At 49.3% G+C, this 17,944-nt stretch overlaps 5 protein-coding genes across 5 annotated transcripts; 2 read left to right on the forward strand and 3 right to left on the reverse strand.

The window, feature by feature from the left end:
• Positions 1 to 103: 103 nt before the first annotated feature.
• Positions 104 to 1,275, reverse strand: F4807DRAFT_455923 (NAD(P)-binding protein; the record flags this gene model as incomplete). The annotated part of the gene is made up of 3 exons (XM_048000797.1): positions 104 to 546; positions 625 to 1,164; positions 1,233 to 1,275. 3 exons carry the CDS (start codon positions 1,273 to 1,275, stop codon positions 104 to 106), a joined length of 1,026 nt encoding a protein of 341 aa, XP_047858801.1.
• A 2,666-nt stretch (positions 1,276 to 3,941) lies between these two features.
• On the forward strand, positions 3,942 to 6,383 carry F4807DRAFT_407329 (heterokaryon incompatibility protein-domain-containing protein). Its single transcript, XM_047996373.1, has 2 exons — positions 3,942 to 4,497; positions 4,576 to 6,383. Exons 1-2 carry the CDS (start codon positions 3,984 to 3,986, stop codon positions 6,267 to 6,269), a joined length of 2,208 nt encoding a protein of 735 aa, XP_047858802.1. The 5' UTR covers positions 3,942 to 3,983; the 3' UTR covers positions 6,270 to 6,383.
• Positions 6,366 to 8,120, reverse strand: F4807DRAFT_407331 (uncharacterized protein). The gene is made up of 2 exons (XM_047996374.1): positions 7,238 to 8,120; positions 6,366 to 7,103 (listed from the first exon to the last, which is right to left on the reverse strand). The coding sequence occupies exons 1-2, from the start codon at positions 7,944 to 7,946 to the stop codon at positions 6,487 to 6,489; spliced, it is 1,326 nt and encodes a 441-aa protein (XP_047858803.1). The 5' UTR covers positions 7,947 to 8,120; the 3' UTR covers positions 6,366 to 6,486.
• A 564-nt stretch (positions 8,121 to 8,684) lies between these two features.
• F4807DRAFT_120220 (amidase family protein) lies at positions 8,685 to 11,572 on the forward strand. Its single transcript, XM_047992880.1, has 2 exons — positions 8,685 to 9,745; positions 9,818 to 11,572. Exons 1-2 carry the CDS (start codon positions 9,283 to 9,285, stop codon positions 11,419 to 11,421), a joined length of 2,067 nt encoding a protein of 688 aa, XP_047858804.1. The 5' UTR covers positions 8,685 to 9,282; the 3' UTR covers positions 11,422 to 11,572.
• Positions 11,573 to 13,501: 1,929 nt separating this feature from the next.
• F4807DRAFT_120184 (uncharacterized protein) lies at positions 13,502 to 15,540 on the reverse strand. Its single transcript, XM_047992879.1, has 5 exons — positions 15,370 to 15,540; positions 15,078 to 15,269; positions 14,946 to 15,025; positions 13,948 to 14,894; positions 13,502 to 13,896 (listed from the first exon to the last, which is right to left on the reverse strand). Exons 1-4 carry the CDS (start codon positions 15,442 to 15,444, stop codon positions 13,949 to 13,951), a joined length of 1,293 nt encoding a protein of 430 aa, XP_047858805.1. The 5' UTR covers positions 15,445 to 15,540; the 3' UTR covers positions 13,502 to 13,896; position 13,948.
• Between the last annotated feature and the right edge of the window lie 2,404 nt (positions 15,541 to 17,944).

The following is a 17,944-nucleotide window of genomic DNA, read 5'->3' on the forward strand; positions in this document are numbered from 1 at the left end:
ACATTTGTAAATGGTTTAATTCCGGAGCTTGACGCCCCAGTCCTTTCCCCCCTTTTGTCATATTAAGGTTGCTTACTGATCGCCCGTACCCAGCCAGCTTAAATTAAGCAGGAATGGTCAATAATGTCTCGACAGTATCCGCAACACTCTTCTCAAGCGGAATCCAGTCAATACCCAACACCTTCGTCGCGCGCGAGTTGTCATACTTATACGCGCCTTCTTCCGGAAGGGAACCACCCTTGGCCACGGGCGTGGCGTCGGTAGGCAGCTTGTCCGCCAGGTCGGGGTACGCGGCCCGCACCACCTTCGCGATCTGCACGTTGTCGTAGTATCCGGCCGTCGTGAAGAAGCGCTGGCCGCCCGCCTCGGGAATCTCCATGGCAGACACGTGCGCGTTGGCTACGTCGCGCACGTCGACCCAAAGGTATACACCCGAGGGAGGGATCCCGGTCTTCCACTTCCCTTGGATTAGGTCTGCGATCCGCGCGTTGGAGGTGTTGATCCCCGAGAGCGAGTCTAGGTGGTGTGCTACGGGGCCGAATACCACTAGGAGTTGGTGTTAGTGTTTAGATGTATATAGGCTGAAAGGGGGAGAGGGGGTGCGGGCGCGATTTAGGTACGTACTAGGAGGACATATAGTGGCGAGGTCGAATCCAGGCTTTTCATTTTTGACAAAGTCCCAGGCCGTCTTCTCAGCATACGTCTTGGAAACCCGGTATGACGTCGGCGGCGGCCCCTTTAATCCATCCTCATACGTGCTAGGGTTCCAGTCCGCCTCAGAAAAGGTCTTGTTCGGATTAGTAAGATCAGCCTCGGTAATGATGGCTGCGAATGAGCTGGTGAGCACGACGCGCTTTACGCCGGGCGCGTGCTTCTTGATGGCTCGAAGCACCGAGTTCGTGCCCTCGATGGCAGGGTCCAGGAGCTCCGTGCGCGCATCCTTCCAGTTGAAGTGGAAGGGGGATGCGGTATGCTGCACGTAGTCGATCCCCGGCTCGCCCGCGATCACCGAGTCGAAGGCGTTCGGCGCCGCGATGTCCGGTACAATGGCTACCGAGAGCTTTGCGCCCGGGTACTTGGCACGGATTTGAGAGGCCTTGGTCTCGGACCGCACTGTGGTTACGACTTCATACCCCTTCTTGAGCAGGATATCGAGGACGTGGGCTATGTAGTTGGTTCGTGTTAGTGGAGGGATATGGATGTTGAATATTGCCTGGCGGGTTTCGACATACCGGCAATGAAACCGGATCCACCGGTAAGTAAAACCTTCGGCATTATAAATATATAAAAACTAAAGACGGTGTCTAATGAGCTGGTAGGATGGATTTATTTTGACGAAGGACTTTGCGTTGGCGAGTTAAGATTAAATATTTGGTGAGTTAACATGAAATCCTTCGTTCAAGGCTGAGCCAGGAACGAGCATATTTATACCTCCCTAACCATCTCTCTAGTATCCTCTCGAGGGATATTCATCCGAGAATGATGTGACTGGATATAGCAGCATCGCGGGGTCCAACTGCGACAATCTAGGTGCATAGTAACGTCACTAGCTATCCTAGACTCTTGGTTTGGCTCCACCAGAAGTTTTTCGGAGATAACACTTATTAGGTGCATCCAAAGTGCTCTACCCCTTTCCATCCATCACATACTTCGGCGATTTGGAACTGGGTAAGAATAGTGACATTCGTCACTCAGCTCCGGTTGGTCCGTCTAGGTTTCTCGAGTATTACCATATGGTCTTGCTTACCTCACGCCTGAGGCCTCTTAAGGCCGATGCATTCGGGTGGGTGAATACGCCGGCTAAGTACCCCACAACGAGACATTTCGGCAAAGGCACCTAATGCTATGGCTTAAGAGCCGACCCAAGGAAAAATTTCGGCGTTTACGACTGTCCGTGGTGGTGTGTGTCTGAGTCTCACATCATGATCTTAAGTACAGTGTATGAAATATGGATGTTTTCGTTTTTCCACTGTCAAGGCCCATGCCCATCCTATGGTAATTTTCTGTCCTTATCCAACAACAGCATCTTGAGCAACCCATGGATGACACTGTATCCAGATACTTAGAGCAGACGGAGTGATGTTCCCGCCCGTTATATCTTTATATAATCGCAAATGAACCCCTATTACACATCGAGAACGTACCACGTTTAGCTTCCGTTGATTGCAGTTAGAATTTCTAAAATCTGGTAACACGAATGGCTTCTACATTATATAAACGACAACATGATACATTCGCCCATTCAACAATTTACTAAAATTCCGATTGGCACATAGTTTTAACTCAACAATGACAGTTATAGGGCATTGTGGATACCATACTACTTCATGTTGTTAATGAAAACTCACATCTTCATGAATAGCATCATAGTTTTACGCGTCTCAATCTTGAACGTTATGATATGCATTCCAATTGCTAGCCTTGTTAAGAGTCCCATGGTCCTCAGTAGGCTTAAAAAATTTTCTTACAGTACCTCAAAGTCGTGCATCGATACCTTAAAGTGCCATTCCTGAAATCGGTTACACGTCCATTGATATTTGCCTATCCGATATGCATGCGTGTGAAAACTTTTAACTTGTGTGACTATAAACGATTTTGTATTCCGTCTAAGATTCATACATAAGGTTTTTATGCTATAAAGTATCGAAGAATGCCATATTTTAAGCAATCATCGAGAAAATTTTTATCTTCTCGATGATTATCTCATAATAATTTACCTACTTAAACGATCCAGATATGCACTCGGTGACTCCCGCTTAACCAAATGCCAAATCATGCCTTCTAATTAGAACTCTCCTTCGGAGACTCATGCGGATTCAACGATAACACGCAAGGGAAACAATCACGAATCATATAGCCGATTCGATATAACCATCGAATATCTTAAGAAGCTTAGACCTCCCAATACAGTGTGCTGATTTTGGCCGGTCTGGCAGAAAAGTTATGACTTTGTAATTACTGTCTCAAAAAATAGATATATAAAACTACTTAACTCAAGGAAACATAGAACAAAGGATTGTAATCCATCTCAAGTTTCTTCCCTCCAGCTACCTACCTATCAAGGTAACAGAAGTGAGTGCATACCATTCCAAATTCCATCAGAATTATGCTTACCTTATATAATATCAGAGCAACACATCAAACAAAGCTTAGCATTTCCCAACGACACTCAAACCACCCTACCGGTAGTATGAGCGTGTTTGCTGAATTCCAGAATCTCGAAGGCGAATTCGAGACCATACGCGAACTCAACCGCAAACAGCTCAAGTGCTTTCTTGAGTGTCTGGAGGTCTGCACAACCAATCTTGTAAACTATTACAAGCAAGAAGATACGCCGAACTTCGACCGCGGCCTAGTGATCGATATGCTTAAGAAGATCGATCACTTCGATTCCCAGATAGAGGCTTTGATTGCAGAACTTGAAGAGGAGAAGAAGAAGGAGAAGGAGCAGAGGAAGAAGGAGAGAGAAGAAGAAGGAGAAGAAGAAGAGGAGGAGGAGGAGGAGGAGGAGGAGGAGGAGGAGGAGGAGGAGGAGGAGGAGGAGGAGGAGGAGGAGGAGGAGGAGGAGGAGGAGGAGGAGGAGATGGTGTAAAGAGATCTGGCTTGTGAGAGGACTAGGAGATAGGAGTCTGACAACCCACGGGATCGGAGTTTGAGTAACCCACGAACTTCGGATATCTAGATCAAAGACGTGGCTACGTGTCGCTGAGGCTCCCATATTACCTATCACCGCCAGCCTTTATACGCTATGGTAGTTTAAGGAAGAGGACGGCATTGGCTCTGTGATAATCACGGCTAAAGGCATTTAGCTTGTAAGCCATCAATTCTCTTACACGCATAATACCATACCAGTTTATGATTTTAAACGCTATGCTCATTAAAACCAGTATTTTCCTAGAGATATTTATGACACTACTAATAATAACCCCACAAAATTAAGGGGGCGCATTACCTGACACAGCCGCAGTAATGAGGCCTTTTCCATGACATCTTATGTTCAAAACATTCCTGTTTCAGGTATGTACTTATATATCCTCTTCTTTCAAGATACGAGTCGCCACCAAATCACCACTTCTTCGCCAGAAATGACCGACTTGGCATCTTATCATTCATGCCAACACTGTCAAAAGTTCGTAATAGACCTCGATAATAAGAGGCCTCCTACCGGCAGGGAAATTGGCGAAGAAGACTCTATATTTTTCTTCGGTGTGACCTTAGAGGACGTGCTTGAAGGAGTTTCCAATCACTGTCAGCTATGTTCATGGCTTCATATAGCTTGGGAAGGACGCTATGGCGACAAGTACAGAATTCTTGCGAAAGCCTCGGCTAGCCGTATAGCCGTCTGCGCCGACAGCTATAGCATGTCTCTACTTGACCGCTACCCAGTCGACGAGTTGCTCTTCATAGGGTTATGGGAAGATGACTTACCAGCCGATTCTAGACTTGGCAAATGCCAAATCGTATACCCGGTTTCCTTAGATGTCTTCACAACGAAAGGTTTGCAACATCCAATGCGGCAGGTTGATATATGCAATCCGTACTTTTCAGCCCCCCAAATTGACTAGAGGTTACTAGATGATCCGGCAAGTCAGTTCATTTGGACTCGTCCTATCAATTGCCAACCAGGCTCCCCGGAGAATCTGGCACTAGCACGACGCTGGCTAGAGGAGTGCCTGCGCTCGCATCCCAATTGTCAGACGGAGCAAAGTTCTATGCCATCGCGCATTCTTCGTGTAGATGAGATTGAGACTTCAGGCGAGTTCGATGTATTTCTTGAAAACACCCATGGCAAGGTGGAGCCATTTGCAGCGCTCAGCTATTGCTGGGGCGGCGATCAGGCTTGCAAGACCACCAAGGCGCGGATGGAATCGGGTGAATTGCGTCTTCCGTACGAAAAACTCGCCAGGTCCGTGCAGGACGCTGTTAAAGTAGTACCGAGACTCGGTCTTAAGTATCTCTGGGTCGATGCTCTGTGTATCATCCAAGATGATGAGAATGACAAGATTGAACAGATCGCAGACATGCCTCGGATCTACAACCAAGCTTGTGTCACCATTGTTGCTGCGAAGTCTGATCGCGCGTCCAGCGGGTTTTTGAACGATATCGATTTAATAAAAAATACACGGCTTGCTGTGAAGCTTCCGTTTCGCTGCCCAGACCAACACGGCACTCTAGGGTCAGCGTATATCACCTATATCGAGGGTAGACACGAACCCGCGCCCATTCATGACCGCGCGTGGACACTACAGGAGCGTTATTTATCCAACAGATTCCTAGAATTCGACAAAACCCAAATGCGCTGGACCTGCGCAAGCTCTGGTAATAAAGATAGTTATTGCGATGGTTGGAAACGGGAAGGGTCGGTTGAAGCCCCCACTCAAGTTATCTATATCTATCGCGAGCTGCAACAAGATTTAGAAGAAATGGCCTCAAGGGGGTCGAGCGCAGAGTGGATCGCAGACTGGATAGGAAGCAGATGGGAAACCATCGTCCATCATTATACTCCGCGCAAGCTTTCGGTCCTCACGGATCGCCCACTCGCAGTTTCGGGGATCGCCCAGGTATTTGCATCTCATTTCAGGGATGATTATCTGGCAGGGTTGTGGAAATCAACCCTACCAAGTTTTCTGTGTTGGAGTGTGGATCGGAATGAGCATGAGCGCCTTCCACGTCCGGTTCATTATCAAGGTCCTTCGTGGTCTTGGACTGGTGTAAATGGGCCTGTAAGATTCATACTCGCCCGAGCCTGCGAACAAGATTGTCGCGCTGTCCTTCTCGACGTCGATATCAAGCTAGTTAACGCATACGCGAAATATGGCTCTATCTTGCAAGGAATATTAAGACTGAGAGGTCGGTTGATAGAAGCTACGTGGTATCGGAATACGGCAGAGGATTCATTGAGTATACCGACAGGTGCAGATTTTCATGATGATAACCTCAACGAGGAGGCCACGGTGCAGTCCGTTACTATGTATCCTGACGCAGATGACTTCGAGGAGGGCACGAAAACATTAATCCCGATCAAGGTCTCGTTGTTTCAAATTGGTAATGCCGTCGGTAGGAAAAAGCGTGGGCCTATCGGGCTTGTCCTCCACGCAATAGCAAAAGATACTACAACTCATTCTCCTACACGATTCAAACGTCTAGGTCTATTTTACATTAACACAGGATCAAAAGGGCGAATAGTAGAAGATACAAGAGGTCATTCAGCGAAGAACTATACGGATTTGTTTGAAAACGTTACACAAGAAGTTATTGAAATAGAATAGGGGTAATGATACACTAAAATGAACTACCCCTATCTTTCTAATGGTTAAACGATTCGAGCTTCAACTTCATATAAACTAAACATTAATCGATACTATGTCATATTTATATCAACGTTCATATGAAAACCAAAGTTAGGTACATATCTAACTACATGATCTCGGACTAGCTCTCCGCTTTTCGTGGGCTAGTAAGACCCTGCTCGTTAAAGTGCAAATATCATAACTCAGGCACGTTAGAATCATCATTTTCATGACGAATATCAAATTCCAGACTTTTAGTGGTGGTAGCATGTTTCCAGGCTCCAGCGATAGCTTTACTTGGCACGAAACCCCTAACCCGCAGGACAGCTTTGCCAGCATGGGACTCGTATGTGAGGACAAACCACTCCAGCTGCCCATCTGTAAGGACATACTGAGACACGCGCGCAAATAAAAGCTCCGGCATTCGGGATGTAGCGCGACCAATGGCTACTATGACTTTATGAATGGACGCTAGAGCCTCAGCCCTGTTGGCTACGCGTAGATACGGCGCCTTCACCATGTACGAATTTCGCACGTTAAGCCTCTTCAATCGCATCCACAGCGGCGCTTCCTGGCCCCTGAGCGTTCTCTCCGCCGTGGGGCCTATAAGAAACGGTGCGAAGAACTGGATCGCGTCAATACAGTCGTCAAACTCGAGCGATTCGCACTGTTGGCTGAAAGCTCGCATTTTGACGTAGAACTCTGACCATGGCTGTTTTTGTGGCGAAGGAGACGTTGTCAGCATCGGGCTAGGTCGATGCAGGTTCAGGACCCTAACGGTTTCTGCGTACTGTTCGAGACCCAAGGCGAAATCTATTCGGTTTCTAGAGGTTAGACTATCGTTCTGACAATATGTTATAAAATCTAGGTAACCTACCTATGCGACATTCTACAAGATAGAAGAAGATAGAAGAAAATAGAGAGAAGCAATAGATAAAATCACTAACTGTTCCTTTGTTCGATATCTCTGTTGCGGGTTGAGTCGTGGTTAAGCTCGAGGTCGAGATATTCCAATGTCCGAAGTCTAGATGCGATAGCCAAAGCAGAGGTTGGTTGCAAGTGTCTTCCAGTACATCGGAAACCACTGAAAACATCCAAGTATGGCAGTGATAGCGTCTCGGTGTCAATTTTTAAGTATGACGTTAGAGCCCGCGCTGTCACTAAGAGACCTCCCTTCCTGCCGATGAGCGTCGAAGAATCACTAGGTGAATCAACGATGAGGTGAAGATCCAGTCCACGAGGCGAGGTCTCGCTCTTTCGCCAAAGTATCATCGCCCGAAACATGCTCTTGAGAGCCGATACCAGGATCTCGGCGCTCCGTCGTCTCTCCGCCGACGTTTCCTGCTCGCTGTCCAGATACTGTTCATACCTATCGAGAGAAACATGGAAGTGAATCGTCTCTACAAGAGCTCTGCGTCGCGTTGAAGTAACTATATCACTAAAATCCTTGAGACGCCTCGGAGTGACGCGAAGCTCTTTAAATGTGAGAGGTTCCACGAATTCCTCCTGCCACCTTCTGGAGACAGTAGCATACCGCGCAAGCGTCGGTACCGAGCCACTGTCCCGAGAGTGAGAGTCAGTTTGCCGCACGATGAGAGAGTAAATTTCCTGGCGTACCTCGTATGGCAACGAGTTTATGGATAGTACCGCGGCCATGATCTGATTGCTAGAGAGAATGGGGAAGAGAGGATGGGAGATGGAGAGACCGTGCCATCTTGACTACAAGGAGGCGTCTGACCGGTTATGAGAGCATAAGGCAGTTGGTTTAAATAAGCGAAAGGGGTAAATACTTCTATGATGGCATTTTTAAGAATCCCATGTTACGAAGGATGCCATTTTAAATTTGCCACTCGAGTCCCATTCGTGGGGAATTCCATATGCCTATACCCGTCTTAATTCCCGTATTCTTATTGGCATTCATGTCGTCCTGATCGCCGCAATCCCTATTGCTTACCTGGGTAGTTACGTAGGACGCCAATTTTCTACTACTTCTAGAACAGCCGGGAGCGGTCGGGAGAACCCTAACAAATCCTGGAGGCTACCCACCATAACGGTCGAGAATAGTATTGGATCGATATATATCGGTCTTCCTCCCCAGTCAAGTATAGGCCATCAGCTTAATTGTGGACTTTGAGGCAAGTTAGGAAAAAAACGATAATTTTTTCTTGTTGCCACCTCGTTTACTGTTGGCGATGTTAGAATGCCTAGAAATGTAAAGCAGGCAGAGCAGGATTCAGCGCTCTCGCTACCTAGATATTCTTAGATTTCAACTCTCAAGGTTGACCTTCGTATGCCAGTTTAAGATCTTGTCGTGTTATCCGATGAAATGAGAACAGTTAATGTGGTACTCATGCTGATTGGCTAACGTCAAAGAAGAAAATAGCCCAAGGTTGTTATAAGAATGCACTATGACCTCACTTAATACATGGTTTTAAATAGCGGGGGTCATGTTAGATAATCCAAGCTCGTGGTGTTTACTTTCTCGGCTAAGATTCTCACGAAAGACGCGCTCATCTCACGCAATAGTGAGGGGTAAGGGATAAGTAGGTAGGTAAGCAGACTTGATAAGAGCCCTGCTTTTTCTCTGCGCAAACCCCAAATGCCAAGTTACATCACCGGAGCCGTAACCAACAGGAAGGTTAGAAAACCTGCCGATCCCCCATCAAGAAATTCGCATCTCCGCATAACCCCAGGGTAGTTAGCTTCGCTGCGACGGCCAGCTCGGCTCTATAAGGAGCCGGATGTGGGCGTCGACGATAAGGCGCGAGCTCTGCAGCTTCGGCAGCGTACAGCCAAGCTGCGGTGGGACATGGCGGAGCTATGCGAAGATAAGCACAATCCCTCCGTCCAGCGCGATAGAAAGATCAATCCTTGCCGGGAGAGGGAATACGAGTCTGCATAAATACGACTTGAGAAGTTATCATGGCCAGATTATTCCGAGCTGGAGGTTTACCTCCATCCTCGACGACACGCTTTCTCGGAGTCGAAGAAGATGGGGTTTTGGAATTTCGCATCTCGAAGCGCAACGCTTCTGCATTGCGCGTGCTCGGTGTTTGCCGTGGCTGAGAAACGTAGTGCCTGGAAACACCTGCAGACAACGCAGCATGGTAGCGTCGCGTTTGAGCTTGGTAACCAAACGTACCTAGCGAATATTAAACACCCCAAGGCGGTTCTCAGCGGCAACTACTCTGCTATAGCAACCCGACAAGATTCCCCGGTGCCATTAACCGTCATATTCGCGGAGGGCGATGTCGTGACGGGCGATTACCTGCAGGGTGTGATTACAAGCTACTTAGAAGGCGACGATGTATTTTCAGAGGACTTCTTGGAGGCATTGTACATCGCCAGCAACAGTACGGGCGGCAATCCGATACTCGATACTAGTGCTCTGACATACCTAAGCGGACTCGCGCCTAAGCACATATTCTTAGATAGCAGCTTTGGAGGAAGACGCCGTATGTTTCGAATTCTTTCACCTAGCAGCCCACATGTCAGCTTGACGAAAATCCATAGTTGATACTTCCTAGTCTCTTCAAATGTCCCTGTCATATATATCGCAGCTCCGAGCAACCTTACCGCCGGACCATACGCCGCCTCGATCTCGGAGACTTCGATAGCATTCAGCACGGTGTACCGCCTGTACCGAGACTCATACCGAGATTTCCTCTATGGGACATACGACTCCAACGACGGCACCGGCTCCTTCCGCCCCGTCTCCATCCACCAATCTCGATTCTGGGACCCGATGATACCAGTCCCCTCGCGGATCTACAGCTGGGGCGACCCGCGGCCGCTCGCAGGATCGCGGGTCGCCATCAAAGACCTGTACGACATGAGAGGCCTCGTAACATCCGGCGGCAGCCAAGCGTGGGCGTCCATAACCGGCCCCGCGAACGCGACGGCGCCGTCCGTGCAGCGCATCGTGGACCTAGGCGGCGTGCCGGTGGGCAAGTACAAGCTGGCGCAGTTCGCGTCCGGCGCGGACCCGTGGGAGTGGCAGGACGAGCACTACCCGTTTAATCCGCGCGGCGACGGCTGGCTGACGTGCTCCGCGAGCTCGTCGGGGGGCGGGTGCAGCGTGGCTGCGTACAGCTGGCTCGACTTCGCGATCGGGTCGGACACGGGGTCGTCGATGAGGCGGCCGGCCGCGGTCTCGGGTACGTACGGGAATAGGCCGAGTCAGGGGATGATGACGCTGGAGGGGGTTATGCCGCTTGGCGCGGCGACCGACACGGCGGGGGTGTTCTCGCGGAACGTAAAGGATTGGGTGCGCTTCGCGAAGAATTGGTATATCCCTGAGCTATGCCAGGACTCCTCGATTACGGGCTTGAGTCCCCTTGTCGTGCCTAATTCGTATAGTTTCCCTAAACGGATCCTATATCTAACAGATTATTTACCGCTGAAGAATCCTGCCGCGGAGGAGATATTGCAGGAGTTCATCCGCAACATGACGGCAGTCTTCGGAATGACGGTCGAGGACTTCAATTTGACGGCGGTAGTCGGGAACACGACGGACGAGGTCCCCAAGTACGACGCCCTCAACAACGCAACGCAGATTATCGACACCATAACGCAGTACCAAGAAGTCGGCAAGCCGCTCCTCGCAACGTGGAGCTCCCTCTACGACGGGCGCTTCCCGCCCATCGACCCGGCGCGGCGGCCTTACTGGAAATCGTACGACGAATCTGTCTACAACGATACTCTGTACAATCAATCCCTGGCGACCAAGCGCGCGGCCGTAGACTGGTTCGAGACCAACATCCTGTACTCGACGCCGGAATCGTGCAGCGAAAGCATCATGCTCTGGGATATCGGGACGGGCGGGCTGCCGAGCTACCGCGAGGAATCCCTCAACAGCAACCCGAACACGACGGCCTTCCTAGCGGTGACGCCGCCGACGGCGGGCATCAGCGGCGCGAGCCTGTGCCCTATCTACGGGTGCGTGGACATGACGATCCCGATTGGCCAGGTGCCGTACGCGAGCAACGTGACATTCGTCGAGGAGATGGTGCCGGTGACCGTCAGCGTTATCGCGAAGAGGGGCTGCGATTTCATGCTTTGGAACATGTGGGAGAAGCTCGCGGACGAAGGCATGCTGAGGACTATCAAGACGGGGAGGACTGCGTTTTAAGCGGACGGAGGGAAGAGATATTATTTTGGGGGCGCAAAAATGGTGGTGTGGAAGGGGCCTGGTATTGAGCTGGAGACCAGTAAGTTGGTCGCAGTTAGATTATGCCTTCACAATGATAATTTTAGTTGCGCCGTAGATGAGTTACATCCGGGCTCCTTTTCATATCCCGTCTTACTACGCAGATGCGAGGCGTGACAACGCAACATCAACCTCAATGCCGTTTGAGTGTTCTTGGTATTCATCTAAATGATATGACCAAGTAGTTAGTGCGTACCGGCGTGAAGGCACACTTGAATATTCGTCAGTTTCGCGTGGTTCTCGATTTCTTCCCGATTTCCCTACCGCGTGGCGCGTTACCTCGGTCCATCACGTACATTCCTATTTGGTGTTCGGTATGCGGAATGCGCGATGAATAGTCTGCTGTGAGTTTCAACGGAGGCCCCATTCGCCACGCGCCAACTTGCATATATATAGCGTACATCAGTTCCTCATACGTAGTGTAACGGATGACCGTATCCATTCCGTCGCTTCTTCAATAGGACGGCCGTCAGTAGTGTGCATGTGCGTCTCGTGACTAAGGAAGGTTCAACGAACGATAAACTTCCATAACTCGGAACGGCGCGATAGTTTAGCACAGAGGTTGACTAGCCATATCAGCCTCAAAACGTTGCTTTTCTTTTTTAACTTATTTATTTTCCCGCTCTTTCCACTTTTCCCCTTCCATCCATTCTTCCATCTAGCCAAATAACAAACACATCTCATTCGTCCAAGTGGGTGGATGAAACGATGTTAAAGATCTGGCGTCGTCCTGAAGGATGCGGGATTGCATATCTCAGCTCGGCGGATGCGACCACGTGTGTTATATTTATATATCATGAAGAGTTTTTCTAGTACCTACCTATGCAAGTCAATATTAAAAGGGTTTGGGCAAGAGAGCAACAGAACAAATCTCAATCAGGCGAGATAACCGAGCCTTGCTTCTTTTTCTTTTTCAATTCTTTTGCCTCCTTCACTTCATATATCCATCCTCAATTGTTCCATTTCACCAATATCGAAGCCCCTTAGAAGTCAAAATCAGCTTCGACGATTTCCCGCCATAGGATGAATATGTCTTGTCACTCAACCTCATGAAAAAGAGCTAACTTGTTCCGAACATATTATTCAACACGCCCCAAGCGAAAACTACACGCATAGACCAACTACGCTATCGTACAAATACAATTTCTTTTTTTCGTGCCAACCACTCGGACGAAATTGGGCGGCCATCACAATGGCAGTACAAGTTGCGCCCCAACCTCAACGAAGGCGCGTGTACCGTACCCCCTTCCACCCGAATTTCTTACATCTTGATCCGCCCAGAAATTCTCCTATTATTACAGAGTTGATGGCAGATACGCCATCAGCAAGTTTCCCATGTTACTCGACACATTCTTTCCCCTCATCCCGCCATCATGGCATTCTTTCTTATCTCTCCCGCCAGCTTGGGCACATAAACCCGTTGAACGAAAAATAGACGGTATAAGAGCCGTTAGCCGTATTATTCTTGTGGTGTCGTCAAAAGGAAATCGGGACGTCGTCAGTTGATTATTCCGAAATGCCAAACCAACGATTAGGAAATATCTCGATGTAATACAGCAGTTGCCGATCGCCTCATTTTTCTTCTTTTTTTCTTTGGTCTCCTCCATTACCCATCTAGACTTAGCTCAATGCTCCTATAATGCTATGCGCCATGCTTGTCCCAGGTAGATGACGGGTACGATCGAATTATGGATGCGCCGGACCTTGCTATCGTCGCGCTTTTATCGATTCGAATTCGTCTCCTATTCGCTTCTCTCAGGGTCGAACCGTCGGAGCTAGGTTACATTCTCCACCCCCCTTGATTACCGCTAATGGAATTATTGAAATACAGAAGACTGAAAGTTTGTGACGTAACCGTTCGTGATACATACGGGACTGAAGGAAAGGATTAAAGGGATAGCCCATACGCCATGGAAGTAACGATAAGGGAACGGTATATCGTGACGTGACGTGGCATCTTAATTCGGCCGTGGCGCGTGAAAGACTTGTACCCTGGGGCAACTTCACGGGCCAGGAGCTGGGCAGTCGAGACATTTCGATATGTCGTTCAGAGTCGCATCGGCTGTCGGAGGAAACATAGTCTGACGTCAACATCAACCAGCTGGACGTTGAACCGCGCATGACGCCGCTGCGGGTACAAAGCGAAGGTGTCGAAAACCTAACAAATTGGAGAGCAGCACTGCTTCTGTGGTATCGCAAAGACACTACACGACAGTAGCTACCCGGTCTCCAACAATAAATGATCTGGTCCTGTGAGCCCCTGTGGTATATCCTATTCGGCATGAAAAACAAACAAACGAGATGACTATTATACAAGAGCAGGTCGGAGGCTCGTGACGATTAATGATAATTATGAAGGGAAAAACGTGCCGTGACGCGTGCAGTAAAATGAGGAAGGTCTAAGTATGCGACAAGCGAAACGAACTGTGCTAATATGCCAGGCCAGATTTTACATGCTATCGACTCTAGCGCTGGGCATTTGCATCGTCGGGTCGTCGAATTCGGGTTTGATGGCCCAAGGGTCTCCATAAACACCAGATCCAAAAGAAGGCAGCTGACCGATGGTGGGCACCTCGACAGGAGATTGAAAAGGCATCGTGCTGTACCAATGCTGGTCATCTGGTTGCGCCGGTGGCGGTTGGTACTGTTCTTGAGCCTGATGAACATGCTGTGGTGGAGCGACCTGAGGCTGTACCGACTGAGGAGGATGGACAGAATGGTGCATCTGTTGAGCATACTGGACCATGGGTTGCTCTACCACGGGCGATGTCGTGTTCAACGTATACGCCGCCGTTTGGGGAGGTTGATGCGTATAGAACCCATCTTGCGCAGATGGGCTTCGTCCTGGGCCGGCCGAGTAGGAAGTTGGGCTACTCTGTATAGAGCCAGCCATGCCAGCTCCGGTATACGGGATTTCTAAGGGAAGCCTATCGGGTTGCTGTCTCGGCATCTGATACGACTGCATCGGATTCGTGTTCATGGTCGCTACTCCTGGGTTATTCTGTTCCGTCACGTAATACGTATGCTGTGGCATGCTAGCTGTTCGATGCAGCATATGAACGCCGGAATGTTGCGGTTGTTGAACCACCTCGCCATGATACTCGTTAGAGCCTCCTGCGGAAACGCTGTGTCGGTGATATTGTTGCTGGACGTTATAATCGTTTATCTGCTGGCCAAAATCGGCGAACGACGCTGCCCTTTGGATGGTATGGCCCTGCAGGCCTGGATGGCCGCTACTCAGGTGACTGGTTGACCATGGCAGACTAGTTTGTTTGGGTGTTGACGGAGATTCGCCGCCGTCGGACTCGGAAGAAAAGTCGTCGACTTCGGAAGAGTGAATACCTCTCTGATGAGATCGCCTCTGATGTTTGACCATGGTCGTCTTTCGGCAGAAACTGCAAAGAGAAGTTAGCTATTGCTTCTGGGGATGGCTGTTCTCGTTTTACCTCTTGAGACACCCATCATGGGCGCACTTATATGGTCGCTTGCCGGTATGAATACGTCGATGTCGAGCTAAACTTGACGACTACTCGGGTTAGCGAAGTCACCAATGATCCTCGGATCGACTAAGTGCTTACATCTGAAAATCGTTTGCCGCACCCAATGTGTTGGCACTGGTGAGGTTTCTCGCCGGTATGAGTCCTTATATGCACCGTGAGGGCGCTTCTTTGTATGAAACTTTTTCCACATCCAGGAGTTACACATGAATATGGTCTTTCGTTTGTATGAATTCTATAATGTCTTTGCAGGTCCGATTTGCGGTTAAAGCTCTAAGTTATTGTTAATGACACGGGCATCGACTACGACAACGGCGATGATATAAGGTTTGAGGAGGGACGGGCCACAGACGGAAGGGACAAACACACATACCTTATTGCACGATGGCCAGTCGCACTGAAAGGGTCGAGCCGTCGGCTCATTGTCAACAAGTTCCATCAACTCCATCTCTTCGGTGACCCCAAGATCTGAGTCCCGGCCACCAGTGGTGTAAGTTGAGCGAATGAGAATACTTATATGTCCTACAGTGCGAGCCAAGACTCATCCAGGTTGATGAGCAGTGTGGGCCAGGCACCGATGTCCCTTAAGGCAAAGTGACAGGGGTACCGTGGGTCGTTCGAAGGTAGCCCCAAGGTGTGGATGACACCCTTGCCCGGAACAGTATGTAAGCGGAATCTGTTCAATGCGACGCCGAGATTGAAATCTATGCGTGGAGACGGTTTGGTCCCAGAATATTTCGGCCCAGACCGATGTGAGAAATTCAATGCAGTTGAATTATGGATACGAACTTCAAGAAGTAGTAGTGAGCGTCCAGCGCAATAATAAGGAGAGGAGCAGCAATCTGAAGTCGGCTAGGGTTAACTTTATGGAGACAACCAGACTCGGGAAGAACGGCCGGTGACGTGAATAACAAGAAGAACAAGCTAACTTGAATGATAGTGTTGCCGCTTAAGGAGAGTGAAAAGCTTTAAGGCAAGGGAAGTCTGATAACATCAGCCAGACGTCCGACCACTGATCGGCCTGATGTGTTCAAGAGAAGAGAATGGGCACGGAAAGAAGTAGGAACTGTCGTTTAAACAATGGGGATCGACCACTCACGTATAAACAAAAGGTCTCTGTGCACAACCAGTCGAGCTTAAGAGTCGAGGAACGAAGTGATAGTTACGCCGGGGGGCGGGCTAGATCATCAACCAGTCTGTGTGGCCAAGGAGACTTATGTTCTGCAGCAGAATCGAAGACGTAACCAGGAATTAGGTGCGCCAAGTGCTGACTTCGATGGGGCCGTACTATGTTTCACAGTTAGGAGTGGCAAGTCGGCTGAAGTTAGGTTCGGTTCCTCGAATACAGCTAGGTCGATCAATGGAAATTCTAAGTTCTCGGACAGTTCAGGCCAAATTCGGAGGTTGAGACTCGTGACCGGATTCAGCGTATCACTGAGGCGCAGTATGATCAAGGACAGAGAGGTTATGAGAAGTTCGTCTCGCCTCCTCTCTCCCCCTATGATTGATAACTTGCTGCCAGCGCACAGAACTTCTCCAGGAACGCGGCCCACTCAGTGTATGAGCCAGCAGCAGGAATTAGCAGGCTAACTCCAAATAACGATCCGTAGCCTCTGGGGTCGACGCTGTTACGATTATGGCAGAAATCTTTCCTAGCGTCCGGGGAAGTCAGGAGTATGCTTCGTAGGCGACCTTACTTAGCAATCAGAATCACGGCATGAACAGACGAGGCCGGCCAACACGGGTTGGAGAAAAGAGACCAGACAGAATGCAGATATACAGGCCAGAGCCTCCGAAGTGGCGGCGGAGTGGGATGTTATATGCCAGAGCCAAGTGGTAGCATACGGACCAATGAGCACTATGGCAGATAGACTAGTGAGTCCTGTCCACTGTCCACCTAGGAGCAGTGTAATGTGTATTAAGACAGATATTATGGAGGTTGATTATTACTCCCTGGGAAGCTGTATGAAGATGGGATGTCTTCCTTTCCTAGTTGTGGGGTCCCAAGTGGTGATCGCAAAAAGGGAAAAGAGAGGGCTCGAGCACATCCAAATTCAGTTCGTAGCAACGGGCATATGCTACAGAAATTGACGAGATCGCAAGGGGAGAACCAGACCGGCGATCCCTCCAGAAAAAAGGCGAGAGCCCTTGCTGTGCAGAGACTCGAAAGCGGCTAGTGTCGATATAAAAAGATATAACGATGCGAAGTAAAATGTGAGGGTGGTTACGGTGGGCGCCTCCAGTGGTTTCGTTCCTTAGTTGCGAATCGTCAGAATAGGTCCGTGTTGACCCAGAGTCCGTGGGTATTTTTCGTATGTGCGTTATTCGCTAACATGGAAATTTGGAAACCCAGGTTGTCAACCGAGTCCCTTGGATTGGTAACCACAAATTAATAGGCCTGCTATACTAAACAGCGTTTGCCTATATCATCAATCTTAGTTGATGCGGACGTTGAACGTTGAGCGTGAGCGTCTCGGTCTCTGAACCGAGCGAGCCGAGTGTTGCGACGTTTAAGATGGGATTCTTTTGCTAGACTTGAGGAATAAGACAGATTAAAATGTGATCAGGATGTCAGGTGACATCGCCGGTCAATTGGAGAATCTGGGATAGATGATGGTGGGAGATGTGGTAATGCTGGTGGACGATGTGGTAGTGATAGTGACAAGACATTGGACGGGATGCGGAATAACACAGATGGCAACGATGAGAGAGCTTCTTTCCGCTCTTACTTTCACTCTCATTTTCACACTTGCTCCTGCTTTCGATCGTCTCTACCACTTGGGCAAGGAGGGTTAGCACTTCGAGGTACCCAGAAGCGATTCCCCCCATGTCCAAATACTTCGTGCTCGAGAAAGCTACCCTGCCTCATAGGCTTGTCATCAGCAAGAGCTCAGGTACCCGTCGAGCTGCGTCAAGGTACCGCTGAACCTCCCGGCGCGGTTGCAGAT

This window comes from Annulohypoxylon truncatum (assembly GCF_022578515.1).
Source record: "Annulohypoxylon truncatum strain CBS 140777 unplaced genomic scaffold F4807scaffold_2, whole genome shotgun sequence".
Taxonomy (NCBI): domain Eukaryota; kingdom Fungi; phylum Ascomycota; class Sordariomycetes; order Xylariales; family Hypoxylaceae; genus Annulohypoxylon; species Annulohypoxylon truncatum.

Excerpts from the sequence above, each read along its gene's own strand:
- F4807DRAFT_407329 (XM_047996373.1), top strand. The coding sequence starts at position 3,984 with ATGACATCTTATGTTCAAAACATTCCTGTTTCAGGTATGTACTTATAT. Across the intron at positions 4,498-4,575 it reads AGATGTCTTCACAACGAAAG|ATGATCCGGCAAGTCAGTTC; the intron begins GTTTGCAACATC and ends AGAGGTTACTAG.
- F4807DRAFT_407331 (XM_047996374.1), bottom strand. The coding sequence starts at position 7,946 with ATGGCCGCGGTACTATCCATAAACTCGTTGCCATACGAGGTACGCCAG. Across the intron at positions 7,104-7,237 it reads AGATATCGAACAAAGGAACA|ATTTCGCCTTGGGTCTCGAA; the intron begins GTTAGTGATTTT and ends GAAACCGAATAG.
- F4807DRAFT_120220 (XM_047992880.1), top strand. The coding sequence starts at position 9,283 with ATGGGGTTTTGGAATTTCGCATCTCGAAGCGCAACGCTTCTGCATTGC. Across the intron at positions 9,746-9,817 it reads CAGCTTTGGAGGAAGACGCC|TCTCTTCAAATGTCCCTGTC; the intron begins GTATGTTTCGAA and ends GATACTTCCTAG.
- F4807DRAFT_120184 (XM_047992879.1), bottom strand. The coding sequence starts at position 15,444 with ATGGAGTTGATGGAACTTGTTGACAATGAGCCGACGGCTCGACCCTTT. Across the intron at positions 15,270-15,369 it reads ACTGGCCATCGTGCAATAAG|AGCTTTAACCGCAAATCGGA; the intron begins GTATGTGTGTTT and ends ACAATAACTTAG. Across the intron at positions 15,026-15,077 it reads GCGGCAAACGATTTTCAGAT|TCGTCAAGTTTAGCTCGACA; the intron begins GTAAGCACTTAG and ends TAACCCGAGTAG.